General features: G+C 33.0%; 1 protein-coding gene and 1 pseudogene across 4 annotated transcripts in view; one reads left to right on the top strand and one right to left on the bottom strand.

The window, feature by feature from the left end:
* The window catches only part of Fstl5 (follistatin like 5), a 762,470-nt gene that overhangs the window by 225,083 nt on the left and 510,436 nt on the right, over nucleotides 1-26,951 (top strand). For all 4 annotated transcript variants that reach the window (XM_048813586.1, XM_048813584.1, XM_048813585.1 and 1 more), the window contains exon 4: nucleotides 23,842-24,090. In XM_048813586.1, the coding sequence (XP_048669543.1) occupies nucleotides 23,842-24,090 (249 nt within the window). The remainder of the gene's footprint in view (nucleotides 1-23,841; nucleotides 24,091-26,951) is intronic.
* Nucleotides 11,420-18,234, bottom strand: LOC107141299 (annotated as a pseudogene).

Below are 26,951 nucleotides of genomic sequence, written 5' to 3'. Positions count from 1 at the left end.
ATTTAGTGACTTACCAAACAAGGCTTCTGTATGTATGTTATTAAAAACTATCACACTCATGTCCTAAGATAATTGATAATTAATGTACCTTTTTGGAGAATCTGCGCAGTAAATAAAGTTTCCTTCTTGACCTATCACAACCTTGGAATTCAGTTGTCTCAGAACCGCTAAGACCATTCCCACTCACTATCCATATGCTTTCAATAGTTTTTTGTGATCACTTCTTCAGTTCTCTTTATTCTTTTATACATCATTAAAAAAACCCTTGCTATTGTAGTGCTTTTTATTAAAGGATTTTTTATTTTTTTAGTTTTAGATGGACACAATAATTTTATTTTATTTATTTTTATATGGTGCTGAGTATTAAACCCAATGCTTCACACATGCCAGACTGATGCACTACCACTGAGCCACAACCTCAGCCCTATAGCGGTTCTGAAGTGCTTAACAAACAAACAAAATGGTATTCATGTCTTCTATATATCATTGTAAACTAGAAGTTCAATGAAGAGAAAATCATTGGTATGGCAGTGTATAGCTTCAAACACATATTTATATTATGTGTATATGTAAATATATGTATAAGAACATTCATCACTTTCTAAATTTCTCTAAGGCACCAAACTATTTTGGGGGAGGAAGTTTTATATTAAATAAAGTTAATTCCCATTGTTTTTTATTTTTTATCTTAATAAAAAATAAGGGAAGGCACCTAAAGCCTGTTTTTCATAAAACTTTGAAGAATGTGTAGATTTATCCTATTGATTACCATTAAGAGGAGAAAATCCTTTATTTGAGCCTCATTTGATTAAAGTTGAAAATGGATTAATCAATATAGGGCAAAAACTGATGAATTAGAAGCAAGGAACACCGCTGCAAAGGTGTGGGAAAAATGATACCCAATAAAGCTTGGAAAAATTATTTACCTTCTCTGGAACAGTTCTGTGAACAGTCTTACCAAGATACCTAACTTTTAGATACCTCAGTCTGGTGATTGGGAGATGCCTCTCATTATACAGCCCTAGAGGTCAAATGGAATAACTGAAAATGAATAGCACTTGTAGGATTGCTATACCGATTGAATGATGTAAAATGCTTAGAGAAATGCTTTAGTCAGTATACATAAATGGTAATTATTATTAGAAGGGAGACTTAGTTTGGAGATCTGTTTTCTTATTCTTTTCTACTTCAGAGCTTTTACTCAAAGAGCTAACTACATAGAAAAAAAAATATATATATATATATATCTGCAAATGCAATTAAAATATACATGGTCATTGATAACAAAAATAAACCAAGAAGAGATCTACCTTTCCTTTATTGGGACAATTGTAAGGATCATCTTATCAACTTATGGAATTTTTACCCTGAAACTAGGTAATATAAACATGATACAAGAGTTGAGTTTTAGAGACAAAGAGTATTGCCCTTCTGTCTTTCCATGTTCTTTTTTCTACTCAAATTTTAACTTTCAAAATCCTAACCATGTTCTTTAATATCCCTGATCAAATCTGACTTTTATTAGAAAGTTTTATTTCTTTCCCTCAAAATAAATATCTCCCTCCTCCAAAATTTCATATAATTTTGTATCTTTCATGTGACAATTATTTAGCTCATGAAATGTTTGTTTTAATTATCTCATGTTAATAATACAATATAATGTTCTTAAGCACATGATGTGCATCTTAGTATTCTTTTCAGAGCTACAGGTGATAACTTTTCTCTAGAAACTTCAATAGCAAACCTCTACATGCTCCAAGAAGAATATGGGCAGAACAAAAAAACAAGGATAGTTATCAAGTTAGACCCATTGTACAATGGCAGTCCAGCCAGATCCTGTGTCTCTTCTTTTTAAAAGGCATATTCTGAGGCATGCCTGGAATGAAAAGTTATGCAGATATAAGGAGGTACCAGACCATGTAATACTTTCTTCTAATTGTAAACCTAAATTGCTAGGCATATCTTCCAGCAATGTGAACTAGATAATAAAATAGATATTTCCTTATTTAAGATAATTAGGCAGGATATAAAATTATACAGAGAGTAGCAAATTTAAGCATGTATAAAAGTTGACTTCTTTTATATTTTGTTTCAATTTAAGACTTGTAGAGAATTTATCACTAATTTGAATATGACTGAAAGCCAGTGATGAGAAGAACCACAATCAAAATAAGAAAATTATTTAATTAACTAATAGGTTGACATAGTAATCTTTAAAAATAACTGAAAATGTTTTATTTATTTTTTTCTGTTTTTTAAAATTTTTATTTGTTTTGATTAGTTATACATGACAGTACAATGATCTTGACATATCATACATTTGAATCAAATGGGATATAATTTCTCATTTTTCTGAGTGTACAGGTTGCAGAATTACATTGGTCATGTGGTCACGTATATACCCACAGCAATAATAATGTCTATTTTATTCTGCTGTCTTTCCATTCCCTCCTTCCCCTCTCCAAAATGTTTTATTTTTTAGTATGTGGTGAATTTGAAAATATTTCTTTAGCTTTGTAGATGAATGAAGATTCCAAATACACAGATATCATAGTTATGGAACAATATGAGATATCAACTTGGTTTATTGGAAAGTTCCAAATCATAATTACAGTAAAATGGGGAGAAATAAAAGTCATAAGACTATAGAATAAAGATATATTGTTAAGACCAAAAAGACCTAGAAATTAGACTTAATAGGCTATGGTCTTACTGTAGTATTCAAAAATAAACATATATGAAATTTCTAATTTTATATTTCTTATTAGGATAATTACTTTTAAGAAATATAGACTATATGTCTGCTATGTAGAGCTTAATTTTTATACATATGAGAAAGTCAGATAAGTTTCAAAGCTATCAATAAAAAGATGATTAAAATATTTTTTAGGTGTAGAGATCTTGGCAAATATATGTATATGCATTATTATAAATTATTATTAGAATTATTATAAATTACATTATTAGTATTTGAGAAACCATCACAATAGATTGACATTTCAGCTAAAAATTACACATTGGACTTAATTCTTGTGCAAATGACCTTAAAGTCACTAAATAGACTTACCAGAAGAGAATTTGGCATTTTCTGTTTATCCAGCTTGTACTAAATTCTTTTCAGTACTTTTTTTTTTGAGTTCTGCTTTTCATCCAATTTTTCTACCACACCAATGATAATAAAACCAATATTTTGGATAGTTACATAATCTCCACTCTTTTCTTTAAGATGCTTAGTTTTACTGAAAAATAACACTACTTTGTAGGGTGATACAATTAAAGATATTTGTAATATCCCTTTGGCTATGTCATTTTAATATAGAGTCAATTATTTATCATCCTTGCACTAAAAATGGCTATTTCAAAATGTCATTGCTTTTAAGAAATGACTTATCTGTCACAGTAGGTACCAAAAAGCTAATCTCCTACTTAAAGAAAAGCATATAACATGGTGTTTAAAAGCATACCTAAGTTTTAAGGCTCATATATGTCACTCTCTTTCTCTGTATTTCAAGAACTTAGAATTGTTGATCATCTTTTTATTCATATTAATATGTGAAAATAAGATTTTCATAATGACTTTTATATTCCCTTGTCTATCAGAGACTGGGAAGAAGGTGAAGTGTTAATGGGAAGGTGAGAGGGTGGAAGGGAGGGTGGACATGATCAATTCATATTATGTGGGTACATAAATGTCAAAAAGAAATCCATTAATTTGTACACTTAATATGTGCTGAAAAACAGAGAATTCTCTTAGCTGCTTACAAAGTCATTCTCAAAATTATCTTTTCTTATAACCATTCCTAACTACCTTTCTTCAATGCAAAGTTACCCTCTTTACCTCTTTTCTTTAACCAATACTACATTGCTCTGTAAATTGGTTTCCTATAGCTGCCCTTGCTCTGACACACACTATTTTCAAGTAAATCAGAGCAGTAAATTCCTAATTCATAGCTTCTTTTCTATCCAGAGACTCCTTCTTCAAACTACTAAATATCAGCTCTCACTGTCTCAAGGACAGAGCCTTAACATACAGTGCAAAGCTATCTACTATCATCCTCTTTCAAATTCTCAAACAACATCTTCTAACAATCTCAGCCCCAATCTGCACACTAGGTAACATCTAATCAAACTGCCCATATATTAGCATCTTTGCTTTAAAATATCCTTTTATGCTTCTCTCAGCCACATAGCTAACTCCTATCCAGTGCCAGCCTTTATTCTTTAGAGTGCCTTCTGGGACTCTTGTTAGATTCTAGGTCCTTTTTTTAATAATAGTGACAGAATGCTTTTGAGGTAATATTTTAATATTTCCCCATTAGCCTTTGTCCAATTCAAGCAGTGTATGACTCTATGGCTTTTTCTCCAGGGAAGAAGTGTAAGAGCATGGAAACCAAAATAAAGAAAGCCTGCAATTATCCTCAGCACCTAAGCTAGGGGGATTGAAAGGATTCAGGGGATAAACAAGTTTCTGGAGAAATTAGATTTGAGATGGATTTAAACCACAGCTGTTGGAGAGGTGAGGCAGAGGGTAGGAAAAAAAAATTATGAGAATAGAGAGAGTGGTTTGCATCCTATTTTTTTTCACACACAAAGAACTTATATGACCATGTGACTAGGAATCAGAGTTGTATAAAAATAAGTTATGTGTTCCAAACCTGAGGACAATCTTTTTACCTATGCCTTGCTGTATCAAACAGCCCTACTTAACATTAGTTGAAACCCTCAAAAGAAAAAAAGAAAGCTTCAAAAAGGAGTAAAATTAAAATCTTAAAATTTACCTACACAAGAATATGGAAGGCTCAAGCTTCAGCTATAACAATGAGTTATTCTTAGGAAATTAATTATCTTTCTTTGACCAACAGTATATACTTGAGGTTAGTTGCAGAAATTAGTAAAATAATCAGTGCTTTAATTCAACTATAGAAAGTTGGGGGACAGAGATTTGGCAATCATTGAGGCTTATGAAGCTGAGTTGTACTGGTTTATAAGAGCCAATTGGGCATCTCTTTTTAAAATACAGATTCGGTGATGTCTTGGTTATAGCTTGAAATTGGATACTGTGGGGATATTTTACACCACAGAAACTGGCAAATGCTACAAACAGTGTCTTTTGTTGCACATTAATCATTAAATAACTGGTTCAGACTCAAGGTCAGAACAACTGAGACATTAAAGGACCTTCCCAATAAATGACACTATGACAGCTATTCTAGATATGGCTCCTAACCCTGAAGTTGTTTCTAAAACATTAAGTAAAAAGAAAAGCTTGAGTAAGTATTTCCAGCCACATATCAAAATTCATACATTTTTTGTCACGTCCCCTCGCCAGCAAGGAAGACACGACACAGGATTCTTCTTTCAGCAGTTTATTCAGGAACCTTGGAGTAAGACGAAGAAGAAGCAGCAGAAGAGAACAAAGAAAGAGCCCCTAGCAGCCCGTCTGCCCTGGCTAAAAATCTCTTGCACAGCCAATGTCCTTGTGCCACGTGGAAAAAGCTGATAGATACACAAATGCGGAAACAAGTCAGAGCCCAGCTCCACAGCCTTACAAGGAGTTGTTTACTTCCACAACTCTAACTGCCAAGAAAGCAGAAGCAGGAAACCAGCGCCATATTCAGGGTGCGGTCGCCGGCTCCCTACAATTTTTAGAGGAGAAAAATGAGATATCAGTTAATTTGTGTTCTGTGGAAATTCTTCCACTTTCCTTTTGCTGAGCCACCAGGATGAAGAGAATTGTATCTGAGACTTTCACCATTGCTGTAACCCACATGGTGGCTCTTTGATTTCAATTTATGTATTGGATTTTCGTAAGATTTTCTGTAAGCAATGATTTCCAAGTTTAAACTACACACACACACACACACACACACACCACAGACACACAATTCTTCTTACATCTCCAATAGTAATATTTAAAATTATAATTGAATATGTTTCCATTAAGTATGCTGGCAATTTTCAGTCATTTCAGAGTATCAACATTTTACATAAGATCTGATCAAAGCAAACATTTCCCAATAAAAAGTCATTTTATAAATACTGAAAACCTGATTGTAATGGTTATATTACAATATAACTACTGGCTGTAGCTCAGTGGTAGAGTGTGTGCCTAGCATGCCCAGGGACCTGGGTTTTATCCCCATCACCAATAAAATAATATAGGTTCCTTTTACATACAGAGGAAAAATACTCAAAATAACCAACACAATATGAAAGAAAAATTCAAAGTAGAAGAGTGAAATGATCGTTGACTCTGACTATGAAGCTACAGTAATCAAGGCACTGTGTACCTGAGAAAGAATAGACAAAAAGACTAATTTAAAAAAATATATAGAATCCTAAAACAGATCCATCAAATTGAACAATGTCTTGTGAGAGAGGATATTGTGTTCTAAAACTGGTATTGGAACACTGGACAACCACATGTAGGGGAGAAAAGAGAGAAAACAAAAGGATCTAGACACAGATCTCATATCTTTCACAAAAATTAACTCAAATGGATTAAATCTAAAATCAATATATATTTAATTTAAAAATTCTAAATAGATCTAAGTTTAAATTAAAAACTATAAAACTCTTAGAAGATAATATAGGGGAACATTTGTATGACCTTGGGTATAATGATGACATGTTGGTTACAAAAATGGTAAAACACATAATAGAAAAAATTAATAACTTGGATGTCATTAAAATTAAAAAATTTTATCTGCAAAAGACACCGTCAGAAGATTGAGAAGACAAGTGGTATATTAGCAGAACATATAAGGAAAAGAACTATATTATAAAGGACCCCAAATACCCAATATCTTAAAAACTCTACAATAAAAAAAAAAGGAGATGGAAAGTTTGGTTAATCGGCTGGTGGCACTACAAATTGGTGGAACCACTCTGGAAAGCAGTATGAAGATTCCTTAGAAAACATGGAATGGAACCATCATTTGATCATTTGAACCAGCTATTCCACTTCTCAGTCTATACCCACTTAAAATAAGCATACTATAGTGACACAGCCAAATGAATGTTTATAGCAGCTCAATTCACAATAGCTAAACTGTGAAACCAACCTAGATGGCCTCAATAGATGAATGGATAAAGAAACTATGATATGTATACACAATGTAATATTACTCAGCATTAAAGAGAATAAAATTATGGCATTTCCAGATAAATGGATGGAATGGGAGAATATTATGCTAAATGAAGTAAGCCAATCCCGAAACACCAAAGGCTGAATGTTCTCTCTGATAGTAGACAGAAGAAATGAGTTGTGGTATTCTGTTGAATATAATATATTCTGTGAATATAATTAGCAATGATGCATTATGCAGCTCAAATTAGAATAGGAGATTTTAAATGTACTCCCCATAAAGAAATGATAAAAGGTCAAGGTGATGGATATGCTAATTATCCTGAGTTAATCATTACCCAATGTAAACAGAGATCAAAATATCAAAAATAGGAAAAGATGCTATATCAACAAAAAACATGAATTCAAAAATGTTCAAAAATCCTGAACACAAACCTCACCAAAGAAGATATAAGGATGTTAAATAATTATACAAAAAGGTTGCTTACCATTTTGTGCCATCAAACATTTGCAAATTAAAACACCCAGATCCACTAATACATATTTGAGCAGTGGAAATACCATATATTGATGACACCAAATACTGGTTATTATGTGAAGCAAAAAAACTTATCATATCATTTTTTGCTAGTGGAATTTCAATCTGACATAGCCACTTTGGAAGAAAGTTAAACAGTTTCCTTGAAAACTGAATGTACTCTTACCATCATATCTAATAGTAGTATTCCTTGTTATTTTCCCAAATAAGTTAAAACTGTAAATCTACACAAAAATCTGCATATCAGCATTCATGTCAGTTTTATTTATAATACAAACACTTGGAAGAAACACAGATGTCCTTCAATGGATGAATGGAGAAATAAACTGTAGTAATACATGCAATGGGATAATAATCATCAGTGAAAGAAGAGCTATGAAACCATCACTAAACATGAAGAAAGTTTAAATATCATTAAATGAAAAGTGAATGTCAAAAGACTACTGACTATATAATTTCAACTATATCATATTTTGGAAAGACAAAACAATAGAGACATTAAAAAAAAAAAAAAAAAAAAAAAAAAAAGGGGTTTCCAAAGGGCTGTAGGGAACAAAAGTAGAAATGTAGGGATTCTGACCATGGAAATGTACAAGGAAGTGTTCCCCTGGTGAGAAAACACCCTATTACCCACCCTTAGAATGCCCTGCAATCTCTCTTAAGATCTAATAATATAGCTAATATATGTGTTATGTCTAGCTGGTATGGCAATGCCCTGAGATGCCTCTGTGTTAGATCCTCATCAAGCTGTGACCTTGATTGCAGGCACATAGCTCCTACAAATTAGAAGAACTTGTTTTATATATAACTACAATGTTTCATCAAGCTCAGGTGCTCCTGGAGCTGCCTGCCTGGCAATGGGCTTTCTTGAAAACTGCATAGAGCTCCTAACATTGCATATTGCAACTGTGAAATTTAACTGCAGAATAAGCAACTTTACTGATAACTTAAACAATAATGTGGTTATGGTACTAATAACCTAATGTAACCTATTGATATAAATAAATGTGACCACTTGGACAAAAGAGCCACTCTGTCACCTTCCCTGCCTCTGCACCCTGTTTCCTTATTATTGAGATTCTTTACATACGGATTAATAGGACAGAGTTAAGCTTACCAATGATGATGAATAATGATGTGGATTGTTGCTTCATGGATTATCAACAGACAACCTTGTTGCAGGATGCTAATGGTGAGGGTGGTCCTGTGTTCTCAATGGAACATAGATAGGCAATAAGAAAAATTATGGCTTATAGATAGGATTCAGAAGGAAAAATTAACAGTTAAGTGTAACTTTTGTAGTTTTTGTAATCAGGATCAAAAACTGAGTTGAGATTTGATCATCATCTATTACTGTTGTGCTATCATTACAGGAAATTTTCATATCATTTCTTCTTCAGTTGAGAACATAATTTAAAAAAATCTGTTACCATGTTAATAACTGATCTCAAAGTCATCTAATTTCTTGAAATGTGACATCAAAAATTATCCACCTGGGGCTGGGGCTGGGGCTCAGTGGTAGAGTGCTTACCTCGCACATGTGAGGCACTGGGTTCGATCCTCAGCATCACATAAAAATAAATAAAAATATTGTGTTCAACTACAACTAAAAAAATATTTTAAAAAATTTACCTGGAAAACATTCATTGACATTGTACAGAAACTATAATTTGGATGAATGCTATTTACCTGAATCTTTAGCTTTTTATGTATTTATCTTTTCATTTTTACTCTTTTAAAAAATCATATTGTAAAATTATATGAGGGTCCAATGAACTGTGTATAATAAGATATGAAAGAGGAGTCCTGATCAGCTGAACTACAGATGATATGACTGCTCAAATGGATTGTCTTTCAGTAGTGATGCACATACAGCCTGGATGACTTGTTTTGACCAATTTCACAAAGTAGCAGCAGGAAACACAGATTCCAATCATTAAAGGTCATGAAAAGATCATATTGTGCTCAATCTTCTGTGAGCATTCCAGTGTTTACTTGAGTTGCCACTTACCATGAAATCTGTGGGGCCTGAAAGCATTTTGTTAAAGTTTACAGTGTGCAATAAAAAATTGTATTTTGGATTTACAATTTTTCCATATGTGGGTAACAAACTGTCACCAAATATTATGCATAATTCTAAATCAAAATGTATAATTAAACAAATGTGAACATGTTTTTCTTTTCCAAAATTATTTTTTCTCCTTTTGTTTAGCTGAGAGAAGAAAAATTCTTATACAATGGGATGCTATTTGGAAATACACATTCTTCCAAAACCTCCCTAAGTATATTTCCAACAGATTTTTTAAAAATAGACCTGTGAATGCAGTTATTTATTTACTTCATTGATTTCTATATAATATTGTACTAAGTCCATAATAATGATAATTTAAATAATTTAAATAAGTTAAATAATAATAAATAATAAAGTTTAAATAATAATTATCAAAAAAGTGTGAGTGCCATTTTCTAAAATTTTTCTAGAATATTGAACTTGTAATATTCTAGTTAGTTGAGGAAACTGAGGCCTGACATTTTAATTAATTTGCCAAAAATTTCATTTGTGTTTGCCATACTGACACTCCTAAAATGAAACAAGATCATCTTATAGAGAAAAAAAACCTTTAGAAAATCTAAGTCAAAATAATTTCTCATTATATATAGTTGAGGCCATTTCTAGAATATATAAATTAGATAATTATACATATATAATGCAGATGAAGCATTCATGGTAAGCCTTCTAAAGAAAATTTATTCAGTGTACTTCCAGACATTACCTTTCATCAGATATTCTATTAAGCATCTTTAAATAAATGGAATATTTTGATAAAATAAAATCTAAACATAATATATTAGTTATCTCTTATTTACCACTAGAATATCAGGCTCAAAGAGATCATAGCCTGGCTGATATCAGATAGATATACAATGATAAGGCAAAGATTTAAATCTGTTCTATAAATCTGTTGTTCTTTTTAACATATTGAAGTTCACATACTCACATTTTATGTTTGCTCTTTTTTAATATTTTCAAATGTTATTTATTATGATACATTTTACACTGGGCACTACAAGAAAGCAAATAATCACAATAATTTCAAAACAATTCCTGGATTTAACAATTCAATATATATCCTTTACAATTACACCTCATGGATATAGATATAGGAATAGCTCTGGGCATGTGGCTTAGTGGTAAAGCACCTGCCTGTCATGCATGAGGTGCTGGATTTGATCCCCAGCACTACCAAAAACAAAAACAAAAACAAACAAAAAAACAAATAAATCTAGATACCAATTCAGCTAAAGAGTAAAATAACTATTTACATGGTAAATATAGGGATTGTACATGATCAGTTAATTCACTCTGCTGTTATTTTTTTAAATAATATGATTCATATTTCTTTCTATTACTTACACATCCATTTTGAGAGTTAACTTGGACTGCTGAGATTAATAGTGTAAAACTATGATCTATGTTTCCTTATAAAAAAGCAGTTTAATATGAAGAAATTCAAGAAGAAATTTTCAGGATCTTTGATCAGAGACTCTCAGTGCTTGTTATACTACTTATGTATAGACAAAGATTCAAGTAAGGCTAAGAAACTGTATTTCCTTTATACACTGAAGATATGATCTAAGAAACAGAGAACCAGGCCTTTTATGGAAACTTCCTACCCATCAAGATGTTCTTAATTAATCCTGATGTTAGCAATTACTGTTAGAATATCTTAGCCAGTGTTACAGAAACAAAACATTTAGAGTAATATGTATAGATACGAGCTTAATTAGACTTGCCTTTTATATATAATTATTTTTAAATGCTTAAAAGTTTCCAGCTGTAGTTCTTTTCTGACATGAGAAGCTGCAGGGGCACAGGGGATTATCTACAGACTTATCTTCTCGTACTCTTTGGAAGCTGTTGGAATTGTATTGATTGTAGGGGAGTCTTGTGTCCAGTTTGCTGGGCAGACTTCTCCATGAGTTTCCACAAACTGGAATGCCTTCACTAGACAGAGGGTCTCTTCCATGCTCCGGCCACAGGTAGATCTTTGATACTCAGATGCTTGATGACTCTATGGGAGTCAATTATGAACAGACCTCTGAGTGCAAGACAAGCACCTTCAAAAGCACACTGTAGTCTCAAGAAATTTGTTTGGTTAAATCCCAAAAGAGTGCAATGTTCATGTGGCACAAACAGTAGAACTTCCACTGCATATCCATCAAGGCAAGGTGGCTGAGGTGGGAGTACACAGAGACTGCAACCACTTCACAGTTCACATTGTGAAATTCATTGGCTTTGACACTGAAAGCAAAGACTTCTGTAGGGCACAGGAAGGTGAATTACAGAGGGTAGAAGAAAAGCACCAAGTATTTCCTGTTAAAGTCATCAAGGCTGGGCTGGATCCAAGCAAGGTGGTGGGTCAGAAGGAGGCAGCATTCTGTGTAGCTCTGTTACCCAGGTCTTGACAAAGGGGAATAATGCTTTGCCGACAGTGATAGAGGACCCTCCACAGCTGATCCTGCGCAGGAATCACGGCCTCCATGCTGTGTGAGGCCCCAGGCCTCAGCATTAGAAAAGGACTCCCAATTACTGACTACTTACCCATGCAGGTCTCCTGGGTTCCTTAGTGGGACCATTGGCATCAGCATGGGTGCAGAATTCCCAGATGCTGCTCTCACCAAGGACACTCAGCCTCTACCCTCGCACAGGAACTCCAGCCATTACTCCTGTGTGAACCCCCATTTACCAACTTGGGGCTCCCCAGGTCGCCTCCATCTTGAGACTCTGCAGCTACTGCCAAAGTTCCTTAACCTGCGGTAGGGGCATCACAGGCTCTGAAGAAAGCCAAGAGCCACAACACTGCATGTCACAGAGCTCATCTCTGAACACATTGCACAACGCCATCACGTTGTTCCCCCCATCCGAACGGACACCTCATCACTGAAAGCAGCTGCCTCAATTTTGTGTGACCTCCATCACCATCTTTAGTTGGGGCAACTACCAGTTTGGAACACCAGATAGCCAGGTACCCGTAGTTTTCTAATTCCCCCCAAGCCCCAGCAGATGCTAACTCCGCAGAGTTATTGCCCAATTCAAAATGGCCCTCCACAACAGGTGCACAGCCACCAGAGTGCAACACACAAGACCCCTGGAGAGAAAGACTCCTAATTAGGAAGTAGAAAGGAACAGGGTGAGGGAGATAAACTTTAGAGACCAATTTAGAGGGCAGGAACTATGAGGTCTACAGATGAGATGATGAGATCAAGACCCAGCACCTACATCACAGGAGCAGACCCCAAAGGAGATCCTTGAGGTGCAATCTCCCAATGGGATAGACAGGTGCCATACCCACTTCCAGGGACCCTGCATTCAAGACCTACCTTCACACCCTGGTAACCTTGAATGTCCTGAGGGTGGAGATACCAACTAAGAACAGACAACTCCACCTATGTGATGAGAAGGGAAGTAAGAAAGATACTGATCTCCAATCAAAATAATCCTTGTTTCTTCTTTTGAGATTTTTTTTCATTCTTTTCCCTCTTTATTCTCTCTCCCTCACATCCCCCAACATATGTGAAACCAAACACTTTGCATGAATTAGTCTATTGAGGACTGAGATGATTGAATAGTAAATTACAGTGTTGTATATTTTTTTTTGTTTGTTTTTCCTCTCCAATTTTTAGTATTTTAACATTTTTAAACATTTTTCTTAATATATATGTGTTTGTTTTATGTATTCTACTATCATCCCTCTTATTGTCTACCCAAAATTACTACCTCTCTATTCTCCTGATACTAACCACCTTCTTGAGATTTCTCTTTCACGCTTCCTAAAATATAATACTCATCTCATACCTCCTGAGCATATCTTCCTATACCTCACTCCTAGTTCTTTGTCCACCATCAGAAACTGTAAACCCTTTTACAAACCTACTGATTATATTGTAGATAATAATTAAATTCGCCATTTCTGTACTTTGTGACAAAACTGTAAAGTCTTAATAACAACTATTTGTTTTTAGGTGGTATTTTGTTTATATTGGGATCTGTTAATATTATTCTTCCGCTCAATGAAGAGGTATTGGAACCATGCAGGGTCACGATAAGCCTATGGGTAAAAGCAGTAATGCCTCTGATCCACAGAGCTAGATAGGAAGACACGTGAGCAATATGAAAAGACAAGGAAAGAAAGTGCCTCAAACAAATCAAGATACCACATTATTAGAATCCATGGCCAGCACAGCAGATGAAATGACAGAGAAGGAGTTCAATATGTACATAATTAAAATGTTCTGTGAATTAAAGTCATCAAGGCTTAGCTTTTGGAACTCTCCTTTGGCAACAGCTGTACCTTTAAAAAAGGGTGTGTGCTGAGTGGCAGCAGGAGCATGGTAGGAGGAACTGGAACTAAAAGTCAATTTTGAATGAGAAGAGCCATAATACTGTACGTTTGTCAAGTGTGTTCTTCTAGAAGCAACAGGCCTATTGCCAGCAGCACTATTAATAATTACTTGGCGGTGGATTGTCTTTAAATGCAATTGTATATTCGATCATACCAATCATCACATATAAACAATTAATGCAAAAAGTTTTGGGTGTGCTGGAGCAGCCCAACTAGTATTTAATGCATATTAATTAACACTACAAGCAAATCACACAATCCTAGGGCAATTAAACACTACACACAAATCACACAACCCTAGGGATACCCAAGCCTCCAAATACCTCTGATGCTATGCAACTTTTCTTAGCCAAAGAGCAGACATTGTTGTTGTCTGGTGGTTCTCTCCAGCAGAGTGCTGGACATCAGGAAATGGTGGAATCCATTTGGGGATGGACAGCAAAGCAGCCAGTCTCACTGATGTCTTTGAGCAGGCTCATTGTTGTGGCAGGACAAGTGATTTAAATAGAGTTCCAAGTTGGTGGGTGTACCTTGGCGATTGGTGGTTACATTCAATAAAAGTCAATGACCATTGGTTCTGTCCAGTGAGATGATGTAATCATAACAGGACATGCACTTTGCACACGTCCATGGAGCTGTGCTCCCTATCGATTGTAACCAGTCATTATTAAGTGTGCCTATGGCTAGTGTCCCTTACAGCTCCTTATCAATTGCAACCAGACATGACTAAGCAAGCATGCAGATGGCTGCTATTCCTTATGGCCAGCAACTTACTTTGTCTCAGTATGTCCTAACATGTCTGTGGCAAATGCTCTTTATGAGGCCTAAGGACAGCAGAGAAAGAAATGTCCCAAGAAATGGTGCTCACATGTCCAGCAATGGAGGTCATCATCTCCAGTGCATAGGGGAACTGCAGGGTGGGCGGCTTAGATTTTATATTTAAACATAATACATTTTCAGGAAACAACACCTCAAATAACTTGACACTATAAATCAAATTATGTTTTTATTTCACAATAACAATTAAAGGTAGTTAGCTAATCAGAACCTGATTCCTCCTTCTTCCAGCTATTATCCTTCTAAATGTAATATCAGTCTTTATTCCAAGGGTTGTTTTATCAACAAATCAGCCTTCTGAACTGGCAGTCTTTGAGAACAAACTCAACTGTGATGTGATACAATGTCTTTGAGGTTTTACCTGCTGTTATTCATATCAATCTACTTCATGCCCTCAAATACACTTCTACATCCTTCTTTCTCTATTTGGGCATGCTGATGTTCTTTCTCATCTTCTTTGCAAGCCTCTTGAAGAAGTTGTCAAAGACCTCTCTTTTTATGTATCCCATAGCAACGAATATAGCACCTTATCCATTAAAACAGTTTTATTTTTAACAGTTTACTTCCATTTAGATCCACTGAATGTTAAGTACCTGATAAAATTTATCTTCTATATACATAGATTGAGATGACAGATATAAATATAGATATGCTTTAAAGACAATTGCTTTGTGACTGAGAATTTGTAAAGACCATCTTTAGAATAATGTAGAATTATTTTACTTTTTGATTTTATGCTTTTAATCACTTAATGTTTCAGCTTTGTTTGAAATTGGTTTGAGCAATTTTTGTAATGCTTGGAAGGCACAGAAATTTTAAGCTGATGTACTTATTAAATGCATAGCCCATTTTTGGAAAAAAAATGCTATTTTATCAAACTGTAAGATGGCAGACTATAAGTTCTTGATTAAAATTCATTTAGTATGCTATCTGACTGAATGTACTTTAAAAAAAAATCTTTGACATGTTGATCAGATTAAATTGATTTAATCTCAGCTGAAACTTAAGTTCAGCATTAGTCATGGTTAATTAGTGTCAGAAAGGATATGTTCTAGCTATTCATTTACATAATATGAGATTTCTTTTTGGTGGAATATGAATTAATTAAATTTCCTTTAATTGTAGCAGCTATATGCAACACACAGCTTCTAGCTTATGTAAAATTCTTAATTAACTTCTACATTATGGCCAATATCTTAATACAAACCTCTCAACTAGAGTACAAGATTTTTAAGGAAGAATTTTAGAGAAGAAAAAATATTAAAAAAAGGAAAAAAGAAAAATTAACACCAACATAGAAATAGTGGATGATGTAGAATTTATAGTAGAGCATTTCTACAAAGTCAGGGAAACTGTACTGATTCAGTAAGCTACCTTAATTTCTGACTAAAATGTAAAATAACCACATTCTCTCAATAAATCTGAGTTTATTCCTTCATAATAAAGAACAAATAAAACACTCTCTTGGCAAATATTAATCTGTTTCTTGAAAATAATAAGAAATATAAGAAATACAATTATAGAAAATATTTTTGAGTCAAATTCCTGTGAATGGCAGTATCATTTTTGATTCTGTAAACATTACATTGACAATTTGCTGAAGTACTGCTTTAAGAACAACAAAAAATATTTTGTACATTCAAATCAATTCTTATTTTCTAATCATAGTTGACTAGAAATTTTGGACCTTCCTTTTTATGTAGTATAATTGATAAAAGAAAAATTTAAGTCCAATTAAATGCATTCTTTATTATTTGGGCAAAAAAACAATGCATGAATTGGGCTGCACTCAAATCAAAATGATGTTCAGAGAGTTTGGTCTATCAATATTAACAATGATTTTTTTTTTTAAACCAGGAATTGAACCCAGGGTTACTTAACCACTTACCCACACCCCCAGCCCTTTTTTTCATTTTCTTAAAATTTTAAAACAGGTCTCCCTAAGTTGCTTAGGGCCTGGCTAAGTTGCTAAAACTGGTTTGAACTTGCCATTCTCCTGCATCAGCCTCTGGAGCTGCTGGAATTATAGGGGTGGGCAACCACACCAGGCATCAATGAGTTTTCATAGGCCAACTGCAAAAACAAGGTAGAGAGATTCTTTGATTGGCTACAGTGAGAAATCTATTTTATTTGGGCATGATATTAGGAGCCATTTGTCTTAATTGGACATAGTTTGATCTGTTGGGTGTTTCTGATCTGCTGAAGCTTGCCTGTTTGTAATTGGCTGAAACCTAACTTTTGTTTCAAAAATATGTACTCATAATTTGATTTTGGCTTATTCATGTACCAAATTAGGTTGCTTGTTGTTACTTAGGCTCCTGAAGTATGGAGACAATCTCAGGTTATTGGCCCCCTGCTAATTTAATTTAACCTATTGAACTTTAAAAAGTTAAAAAAGAACCAAATAAAAACTTGTTCTATACCATATCAATAAAATTAATCACTGTGGTAAGTTTTCCATGCCTTTTTACTAATATCTTCCAAATATTTGCATTATTTTGTTTGGTTTTGATCACAGCATTATTTTTTCATCTTTTCCACTTAAAAGCATTTCATACTCATTTAGCTAGTCTTTTTCTTAGTCTCATGTTTATTTTGGTTAAAAATTATGATTATAATTTATAATCAGTGGCCCTAAAATGTGGTCCCAGAAATAGCAGTATCTCCGTCACCTGGGACCATGTTGGAAATATACACTTTGGACTGCACCACAGATCTGACTGATAAGAAACTCTAGGGTGGGGTGTGTTGATTGGTGTTTTGTTAACATCTTTTCACTATTCTAATTCATGCCAAGGTTCAGGGACTACTGATTTAATTATGTTTTTCCAAATTTATTACACATTTACATGCGGTATTATTAGTTAATTAAAATAATAGAAAAGGTATTCAATAAGTTATATTTTTATTTCAAACTTTATGGAATGTTTCACAAAAATTAGAATATTATATTAAAGATGCAAATATTAAAAAATATTTTCTAGAATTATTCTGATTTTCACTTTAAATTTGCTTTTTTAAAAACCATGCTACAAATGATGTTGGCCTTTCCCATGTAATTTTAATTTTGCTAATTTAAATTTTATTTGGCGAGAGATCAAGATGTTGGAGTAGAGGTAGGTAACAAATCTCCATTTCTCAACACTTTTGAATTGAAGCAGTGAAATAATAGCATATTAGAGAGGACAGTGACCGAGGGAATGGACGGGAACAAAATATTATACTATCAGAGACTTGGAGGTACTTAGAAATTTGTGTTGCTGGAATAGAAAACAGAAAAGAGTTTGGGGAATTTCTCTGACGTGTACCCTCTGAGTAGTCTGTGTAATGAGACTGCTGTGACCTAAAGGCTGCCAAGCTTTCGCCATGTCCCTAACCACTGACAACAGGACTGGGATGGAGCAGACCAGAAAGTAGAATACTGAGAGGAAGAGTGTGGCACCTTGGGAATAGAGCACAATTCTGATGTGGGACACAGTTTCATAATAATGTTTCATGCCTCAGCTGTGAGCCATTATTTCATAACCCAGCTAATGCTCCAACATGTGCTGGAGTTGAATGTCCCAGGGACAGGATCATATGAAGTGCCCCTGCTGTCGGCCATCACCATATACTCCAATTATAAAATGCCTTGTGCCTGTTCATCCTGACTGGCATGTCTCTATTGTGGATTGCCATACACTCTACAACCCGAAATCTACCCAGACAGGCTCACATATGTCTTCATAGTTCTGGGTATATGTAGAAATTTTATAGGCAGCCACAAAAGACTTCTTACCAACTAGGGAGAGATTAGATTGATAGACCTCAGACAATTAGGGTATTTCCTTTGACCCTCAAAATCACTCTTAGGATGCTGGACACAACAAGAAATGACAAGAGCAACCTAGATTCTCACCAGAGAACTTAACCTGGGTAGATGTTAAGACCCAAGTTCAACACAGTTTTTGAAGTAGCAAGCTAAACTACGGGACAAAACGCAAATATACAGCTCTCCAATCCAGCTTGGAAATGGCTGGTGTGGTTGCTATCTGCATACCCAGAGAAACACAGAAGACAAACTGAGGAGATATGAGTATTTACTATGTATTGCAAAACCTGGTGTACTGCAAATATGGAATACTCAATAAAAATACATCTCTACATCCCAAAGAGTACAGCAAGGAATAGTTTAAAAGTTCAGCAAGAAATAGTTTAAAAGTAGTGATATATATATATATATGTGTGTGTTTTTTTTAAAACTGGTATTTTCTTCTGTGTTGATTTGGCAGTTTTGCCCATCATTTGATATTGCATATACTATTCCAATTTTATGCATTTTTAATGTCTTAATAAATTAATTGGATTTTTCTTTTCTTTTCTTTCTTTATTTTTTTTAGGCTCACTTTTAGGCTCTCTACTGTTTTGCCTTTTTTTTTCTTCCTGCATTATCTACTTTTTTCTCTTGCCCCCTACAACTTTTTCCTTGACACTTCTTTTTTATTTCTTTTTATGTACTATATATTTTAACAGTTATTGTACTTCCTTTAATACCTAATTTTCAAGCCATCTAAAGCATTACTTCCTTATTCAATTTCAGACTTGAGAGTGGTAAAGATTAACAATAAGTTTTTATGGTTTGTTTTTATGCTATTTATTCTGAAGTGGTTGCAGTTAACGATTATTATTATCTCCTCTAAAAGTGATAATTTTGGGAATTAAGCATAGCACCAGAATCATGTTGAGTGTTTTGACATAGAGATATATCTTCAGTCTGGTACACATAGTAAAGAAAACAGCAGCTCATAAAAGAACATCACAAAATAATAAAGGATATAGCTATCCTAACAGCTATGCAAATATTAACAAAAAATATAGGAAACATGAAAAAACAATGCCATAAGACACATCCAAACATCCTTAACACTCCAATAACTAAACTCACAAATATCAAAGTAGAGGAAATAATGTAAAATGAATTTAAAAAGTTAACTTTTAAAATTACAAATGAACTAAAATAAGAAGTAAGAAATAGACTAAGGAAGAAAATGGAGAATATGAAAGAAAATTTAAATAAAGAGATTTTTTTTTAAAATACGAGCAGAAATTTTGAGAGAATTGCCAACTCACTTATCAAAGCACATCAATGTGAATGACAGTAGATTTCTTAGCAGAGCTCTAAAGTTCCGGAAGGCACAAAATAATCTATTTCAAGTCCTAAAAGAAATAGTTGCCAACCTCATTTACTGTACCCAACAAAGTTAACCTTAAGAATCAAAGAAGGAATAAAACCCTTTCAAAATAAACATAATCCAAAGGAATTTATGAAAACAAAGCCAGCACTGCAAAGTATACTGAAAGAAATCATGTACACTGAAGAGAAAGATAAAAATACTAAAAAGAGACCATGGTAAAGAATAAATCAAATTAGAAGAATAATTAAGCAAATAAGAACTAGGATTTCTTCAAAAATTGTAAATACAACAAAATGGCAGTAAATAACATATTCCTGTGTATAATAACACTGAATGTAAATGGTCTTAATTTTCCAATTAAAAAATCTGAACTAGCAGATTGGATTTTCAAAATCCAAAATCAATTGTTAGTTGTTTCCAAGAAATATACCTCAAAGCAAAGACATTCACAAACACAGTGTAAGAGAAAAGAAAATGACATGCCCTGCAAATAGAATCCAAAAACAAATAGGATGAATCACTTTCATATCAGTAAAGCAGAATTTGAACTCAAATTAATAAGAATAAGGGCTGAGGTTGTGACTCTGTGGTATTGTCCTTGCCTTGCATGTATGAGACACTATGTTTGATCCTCAGCACCACATAAAAAAATAAATAAATAAGCAAATAAAATGAAAGTAAAAAAAATAGTTGAAAAAATTGTAAGATGGGACAAAGAAAATTGTTCAATATTGGTAGAGAACAATCCAACAAAAAGATGTAATGATTGTAAATGTTTATACTCCAAATGTTGGTGCACTAAATTACATAAAACAAATATTACTAGATATAGATGGATTGATAAAACCCAATACAACACTTCTGTACACCAGTATCATTAACAGATCATCCAAGTACAAAGTCAACAAAGACACATCAAATTTAATCTACACAATAGATCAATTAGACTTAACAGACATCTACAGAATATTTTATCCAATAACAACTAAATAAACATTCTTTTCATCTTCTCGTGGACATTACTACAAACTGATCATAAGATTAGTTCATAAAACAACTATTAGAAGATACAAAATATCTTGCATTATTTTCAACCATAATGTAAATAAATTAGAAATGAACAACAACAAAAAAAACTACAGACTAAAGAAATTGTATAAATACATAGAGACTGAACAACACACCTTTGATCAATAAGTAGAACATTGAGGAAATTAAGAGCAATTCAAAAACTCTTAGAATCAAATGGAAATGGAAACACATCATACCAGAATATCTGGGTACAGGGAAGGCAATTCTAAGAGAGAACTTTAGATCTATGAGTGCCTATAAGAAAGAGAGAAAGAAAGAGAGAGAGAGAGAGAGGAAGAGATGAAGAAAGAGAGAAGGAAAGAGAGAAAGAGAGAAAGAAAAAAAGAAAAAAACAAAGAAAGAATGAATGAATCTCAAACAAACAGCCTAGTGGTAGATCATAAGATCTTGCAAAAGCAAAAACAAACCAATCCAAAATCTAGTAAAAGAAAGAAGTATTAAAAACCATAGCTTTAAATTAAAGAAATAGAAACAAGATGAATAATACAAAGGATAAATGAAACAAAGAATTGGTTCTTTGAAAAAATAAATAATAATGAAAACCTTTTATCCATACTAACAAAAGAAAGAGTAACACAACTCAAAATAAAAATAGTCCCTAATGGGACTATTTTAATAAATTATTAAATATAGAGAAAATGGGCAAATTTCTAGGCACATACAAGCTACCAAAACTGAACTAAGATGATACAAAAAACCTTAACAGATCAGTAATGAAGGATCAGATGGTTTCATAGCTAAATTTATCAGATATATAAAGAAGAACTCATACAAGTATTCATCAATTTATTCTGGAAAATTGATAGGGAGAGAACACTTCCGAAGAGATTCAATGAAGTGTTTATCACTGTGATACCAAAACTGGATAATTATACTTCAATGAAAGAAAATTACAGACCAAAAATCATTGGTGAACATAGCTGCAAGCATGCTCACTAATAATAGCAAATTGAATTCAATATACACTAAGGCCATATACCATGATCTTGTTGGTTTTATCCCTGGAATACAAAAATCAATTAACATTCACAAATAAATAAAAGTAATACACCACATAGGTAGAATCAAAGATACAAATCTCATGATATCTTACTCCAGTGTGAATAACAAGCATCAATACTACAAATTCCCACCAGGTTCAGTGGCATACCCCTATGCTCTGATCCACTCTGGAGGCTGAAGCAGGAGGATTGAAAGTTGAAGGCCAGCCTCAGTAATTTAGCAAGAAACTCAGAACTTATCAATATACTGTCTCAAAAATAAAATAAAAAGGGCTCCATAAAAATATAAAAGAAAAAATTAAGAATAAGTATTTGGGAGAGTGCTAGGCAAAACAAACCCTTTTACACTTTTGGTGGGGATATAAATTAATACAACATATTATATAAAAAATGGTATGGGGGGTTCCTTTAAAAGCTAAAAGTAGACTTATGATATGATACACCTCTTCCTGATATTTATCAAGAAGAATTATAGTCAACACACTTTACAGATACATACATACCTGTGTTTATTGAGCAAAATTCACAATATCCAAGTTATAAAATCAGCCTACAAATGAGCAGGTAAAGAATATGTGGTGTATATACACAACAGAGTTTTATTCAGCTATACAGAAAAACAAAATCATGCCATTTGCAAGAAAATGCATGGGACTGCAGATTATAATTTTGAGTGAAATAAGTTAGACTCAGAAAATTGTCATGTATTCCCTCATATGTGGAAGCCACAGGGAAAAAGAACAGAGGGAAACGGGATCACCATGAAAGTAAATGAGTGGCCATTAGCTGAAAGGGAAAAGATTATAGGGAAAGAGGAAGGTAGGAATGACGGGTATTAGTGAGTAATTTGATCAAATTGTGCTCTTGTGAATATGCAGATATTCTACAATAAAAGCCACTGTTCTGTGAAATTTGATGTTCAATAAAAAACTGATGTCAGAGTACATGCATGCATCAATATGAAAATAAATTTAATGTGTGGGCTTTTTTTGTAAAAATGAAAATAAAGCTGATCTTCATAATTTGTTTTTTGGTCCTGGGGTTGTAGCTCAGTGGTAGAGCACTTGCCATGCATGTGTGAGACTGGGTTCAATCCTCAGCACCACATAAAACTAAATAAATAAATAAAGGTGAAAAAAATGTTTCTTTTCATGTTTGAATTATAAAAATTATTTTCTGAAAGAGGAAATGACATTAACACTAAATAGAATTATATATATAATTCTATAATTTTATAATAAAAAATATATATATATATATATATTACACACACACACACACACACACCAAGGCCTTTAATCCTCATAACAATACAATACATTCTTATTATCCCTATTTTACAGGAAAGTGAGTGACAGATGTGTTAGGTGCCTACCAATATCCTGAGATTGACAGGTTGTGAGATTGTATTTTAAACTTCATCAGAATCTGCTAATCATTATGGTGCCATCATGTAGGGAGATAGTTTAAAGCTTTACACATGATGGTACTCTGAGAAGGGGGAACAGGGTTCAAGCAAAGGAGGTGTGAAGGAAGGCTGAGAGCATTTTGTAAAAGTTCATCTCTGTGTTTTGATATAAGCCCTTTGAAACTACAGTGCAACAGATAATATTGAAATTATATTGGAACATATTTTCTTTTTGAAACATTGAAATGCACAGATTATTTGAACATAGGAAACTAATGGTTTTCTATTCTTTATCTTCAGGATTTCTGATTCAGGATGGCCCTTTTGGATCTTGTGAAAATAAGTACTGTGGCTTGGGAAGGCACTGTGTGATCAGCAGACAGACAGGGCAAGCAGAATGTGCCTGCATGGACCTTTGCAAACGTCACTACAAACCTGTGTGTGGATCTGATGGAGAATTCTATGAAAACCACTGTGAGGTACACAGAGCTGCTTGCCTGAAAAAGCAAAAGATTACCATTGTTCACAATGAAGACTGCTTCTTTAAAGGTAAATACCAGTGAACCTGAAGTGTCATTTCTATTTCTTTCCTAGTCTCTGCTAGTCACTTTTGCTTAAACTCTAGTATGTTTTTATATCAGCAAGATATAAATAGGGAAAAGAAAAAGTTAGCTTAATTATGCTGATAAGCAGCAGTGTGTAGAAATTTACATGGAAACAGTTCTGATACTACATTATGAGAATAAAGCTGGCCAAAATATGACTCACAATTTAATATAGCTTTCAGCATTGCACCATATGGCTTCCCAATCATGGAGTTATGTTAAGGACCCAAGGTGGCCAATTCAGTCTACAGTTAAATCCACCCAATGAAAAGCACCTGGAGTGGAATTGAGGGAATAATGAATGCCAAGCCATGCTGTGATAACATCTCATTTTTTTTCCCTCATTAAAAGTGATACTTTCAGTTTGTACCAAATAATTCAAATTTTATGGAATCTGCAATTTCCCACTAAAATAAGAATGAAGAAATCATACTAAACTCAATTAGTGAAACTGAGATGACAATAGTTAAAAAAATTTTAGGGATTAGTATTTATTTTCATGTACTTGAAATTATTGTTTTATTGAAAGATATTTCTAAATTCGTAATTTGATATGTTATTTTAACATGCTATATAATAAATCATCAAATATATTAACATTTATTTACTTATAAAGAAATTCATTGTTTATTTTATTCTGGAGAAAATATTTTATGCTAATAATTATGATCCAGAATGAAATTTTAGAATTAAATGTATAGAACTTCCTCCTTCTAAAAATTTTAATGGTCAACTTGATTCCTAATCTTTGGTTGGTTATAAGTTCCAGTTTTTCAGAATGTGCCTGTGTTTATAATTGAAAAATTATGTGACACTTTTATTCTTAATTAAAATTTATGGCTGAAATATGCTATTGCACTTCACTACACATTTGTTAAGATAAAATAAACACTACTTTGTTTTTTTCTTTTTTTTTGATCATGGTAGAATAGACTATTATTTTTAAGGTAATAAAAATGATAAGATTGGGGATGGGGTTATGGCTCAGCGATGGAGAGCTTGCCTAGCATGGGCGAGGCCCTGGGTTTGATCCTCAGCACCACATAAAAATAAATAAGTAAAATAAAGATTAAAAAATGATTAGACGTTTCAAATAATACATGATATAGTACACCTTAGTATGGTAACTAGGAGTCAAACATAAGAAAACACATAGTATTCTTTGTGTAACTTAAATGTGCATATAGAATATTTCATCATACTACATTCACTTCTTTTGCCAAATCAATAGCAGCAACTTTAGTCTTTGTTCATTACCCTTTTGTATAAAGTCTATTTTACAAAAACTTAAAAATTTTAAATTGATTGGTTTTATTAACATTGTACTTTGGTGTTCATAGAAAAATATTTTTCTGTGATTTTGACCTCAGATGGTACAGTGGAAATTATATTACTGTTTTGAAATGTCATATAAAATCAGTAAATGATGTATAATAATGTAATATGTTAACTTAGTATCATATTTCAAGTTAATGTTTTGTTTACCTGATGACCTAATTATACAGACACATATGATATTAAATATCATCTAGGAAAACAATGCAGTATACTAAGAGTTTTACAGAACGATACAGTAAGCATGAGGTCACTCAATATATCTAAATCAGCTTGAAAGAGATGATGTAAGATAGATTATCTTTCTCATAAGTCTCCTTCATAAAAAAAGTATTTGAAACATTTTTTACTTCAGACATATATTAAGCATATTTATTAGATCTGTATTTCTTTTATGCATTCTCATCATAGATAGTATTGAAATTACATTTATATTATCTGAGTAATTTACCAAAGTTTAGCAGTTCTCAGAACCCATGGATTTTCTCTTTGTTTTGATTATTTGCCTAAAAAATAGTTAACTCATAAAATAACTTTACTTCAGCAGAAGAGAAGTAAAAACTATAGAACAAAGTGAATTAACTGTCTTATTAGTATGTATTTTACCAAGTATATGATGTAGCACATTCTGTACAACTGAAATCCTAGGATTGTTGTGATGACTAAAATTAATTTTGTGATTATGGAACTTCACTTGTTGCTTCCCATAATGGTCCAATTGAAAAAGAAAAATCTTTAAATTCAAGAACTACAAAACCTTGTATTTAATTACATAGTTTTTCAATAGAAAAACAAAACAAAGGAAAACAAGCCAAATAGAAAAAAAAAATTGCTACTTCATGACTAAAAAAGACTGTAAAAACCTTAAATGGAAGGTCAAGGAAAAGAGCCAAATCATGTTATGAGCTATTTTGTTTTTAATAAAACTGTACTGGAACAAAGCCACATCCATTTGTTTAGCAGTTTTGCAAAAGGATAGTTCAATACTGTAGTTGTAATCAATTTATTTTGGCACATAAAGCCTAAGTAATTTTTAATTGATCTTCAGAAAGTTTGTTGATACCCACATTAAAAAAATTGCTGGTACCTTAAAATTCAATAAAATCTACTTTAATAATATTACCAGATATTTATTCATCTATATTCTCTTGACTATTGTTTTGACTACTGGGATGGATCTGTGTGGTAAAATTGAATAGAATTAAACACACAAACACAAACATACAAATGAATGTAAATAAAATGGATAGAACCAAAGTCAATATTCTGCTTGTAATATAGTACTATAATGTCGCAAATATTAGCATTGGAAGAAACTTGTCCAAGGATTCATGGAATGTGTATTATTTCTTAAAAATGCATATGCATCTATAATTATCCCAAAATTTAAAAACAACTAGTGAAAGGGACTGGAAAAATATTAGAAAATACTTAAAAATGTTTAAAGAAGGTAAAATTTGTATCATCCAT

This window comes from Marmota marmota, unplaced genomic scaffold (assembly GCF_001458135.2).
Source record: "Marmota marmota marmota unplaced genomic scaffold, marMar, whole genome shotgun sequence".
NCBI lineage: Eukaryota > Metazoa > Chordata > Mammalia > Rodentia > Sciuridae > Marmota > Marmota marmota.
The sequence above is the reverse complement of the archived record's forward strand: the minus strand, read 5'-3'. Positions and strand labels throughout refer to the sequence as shown.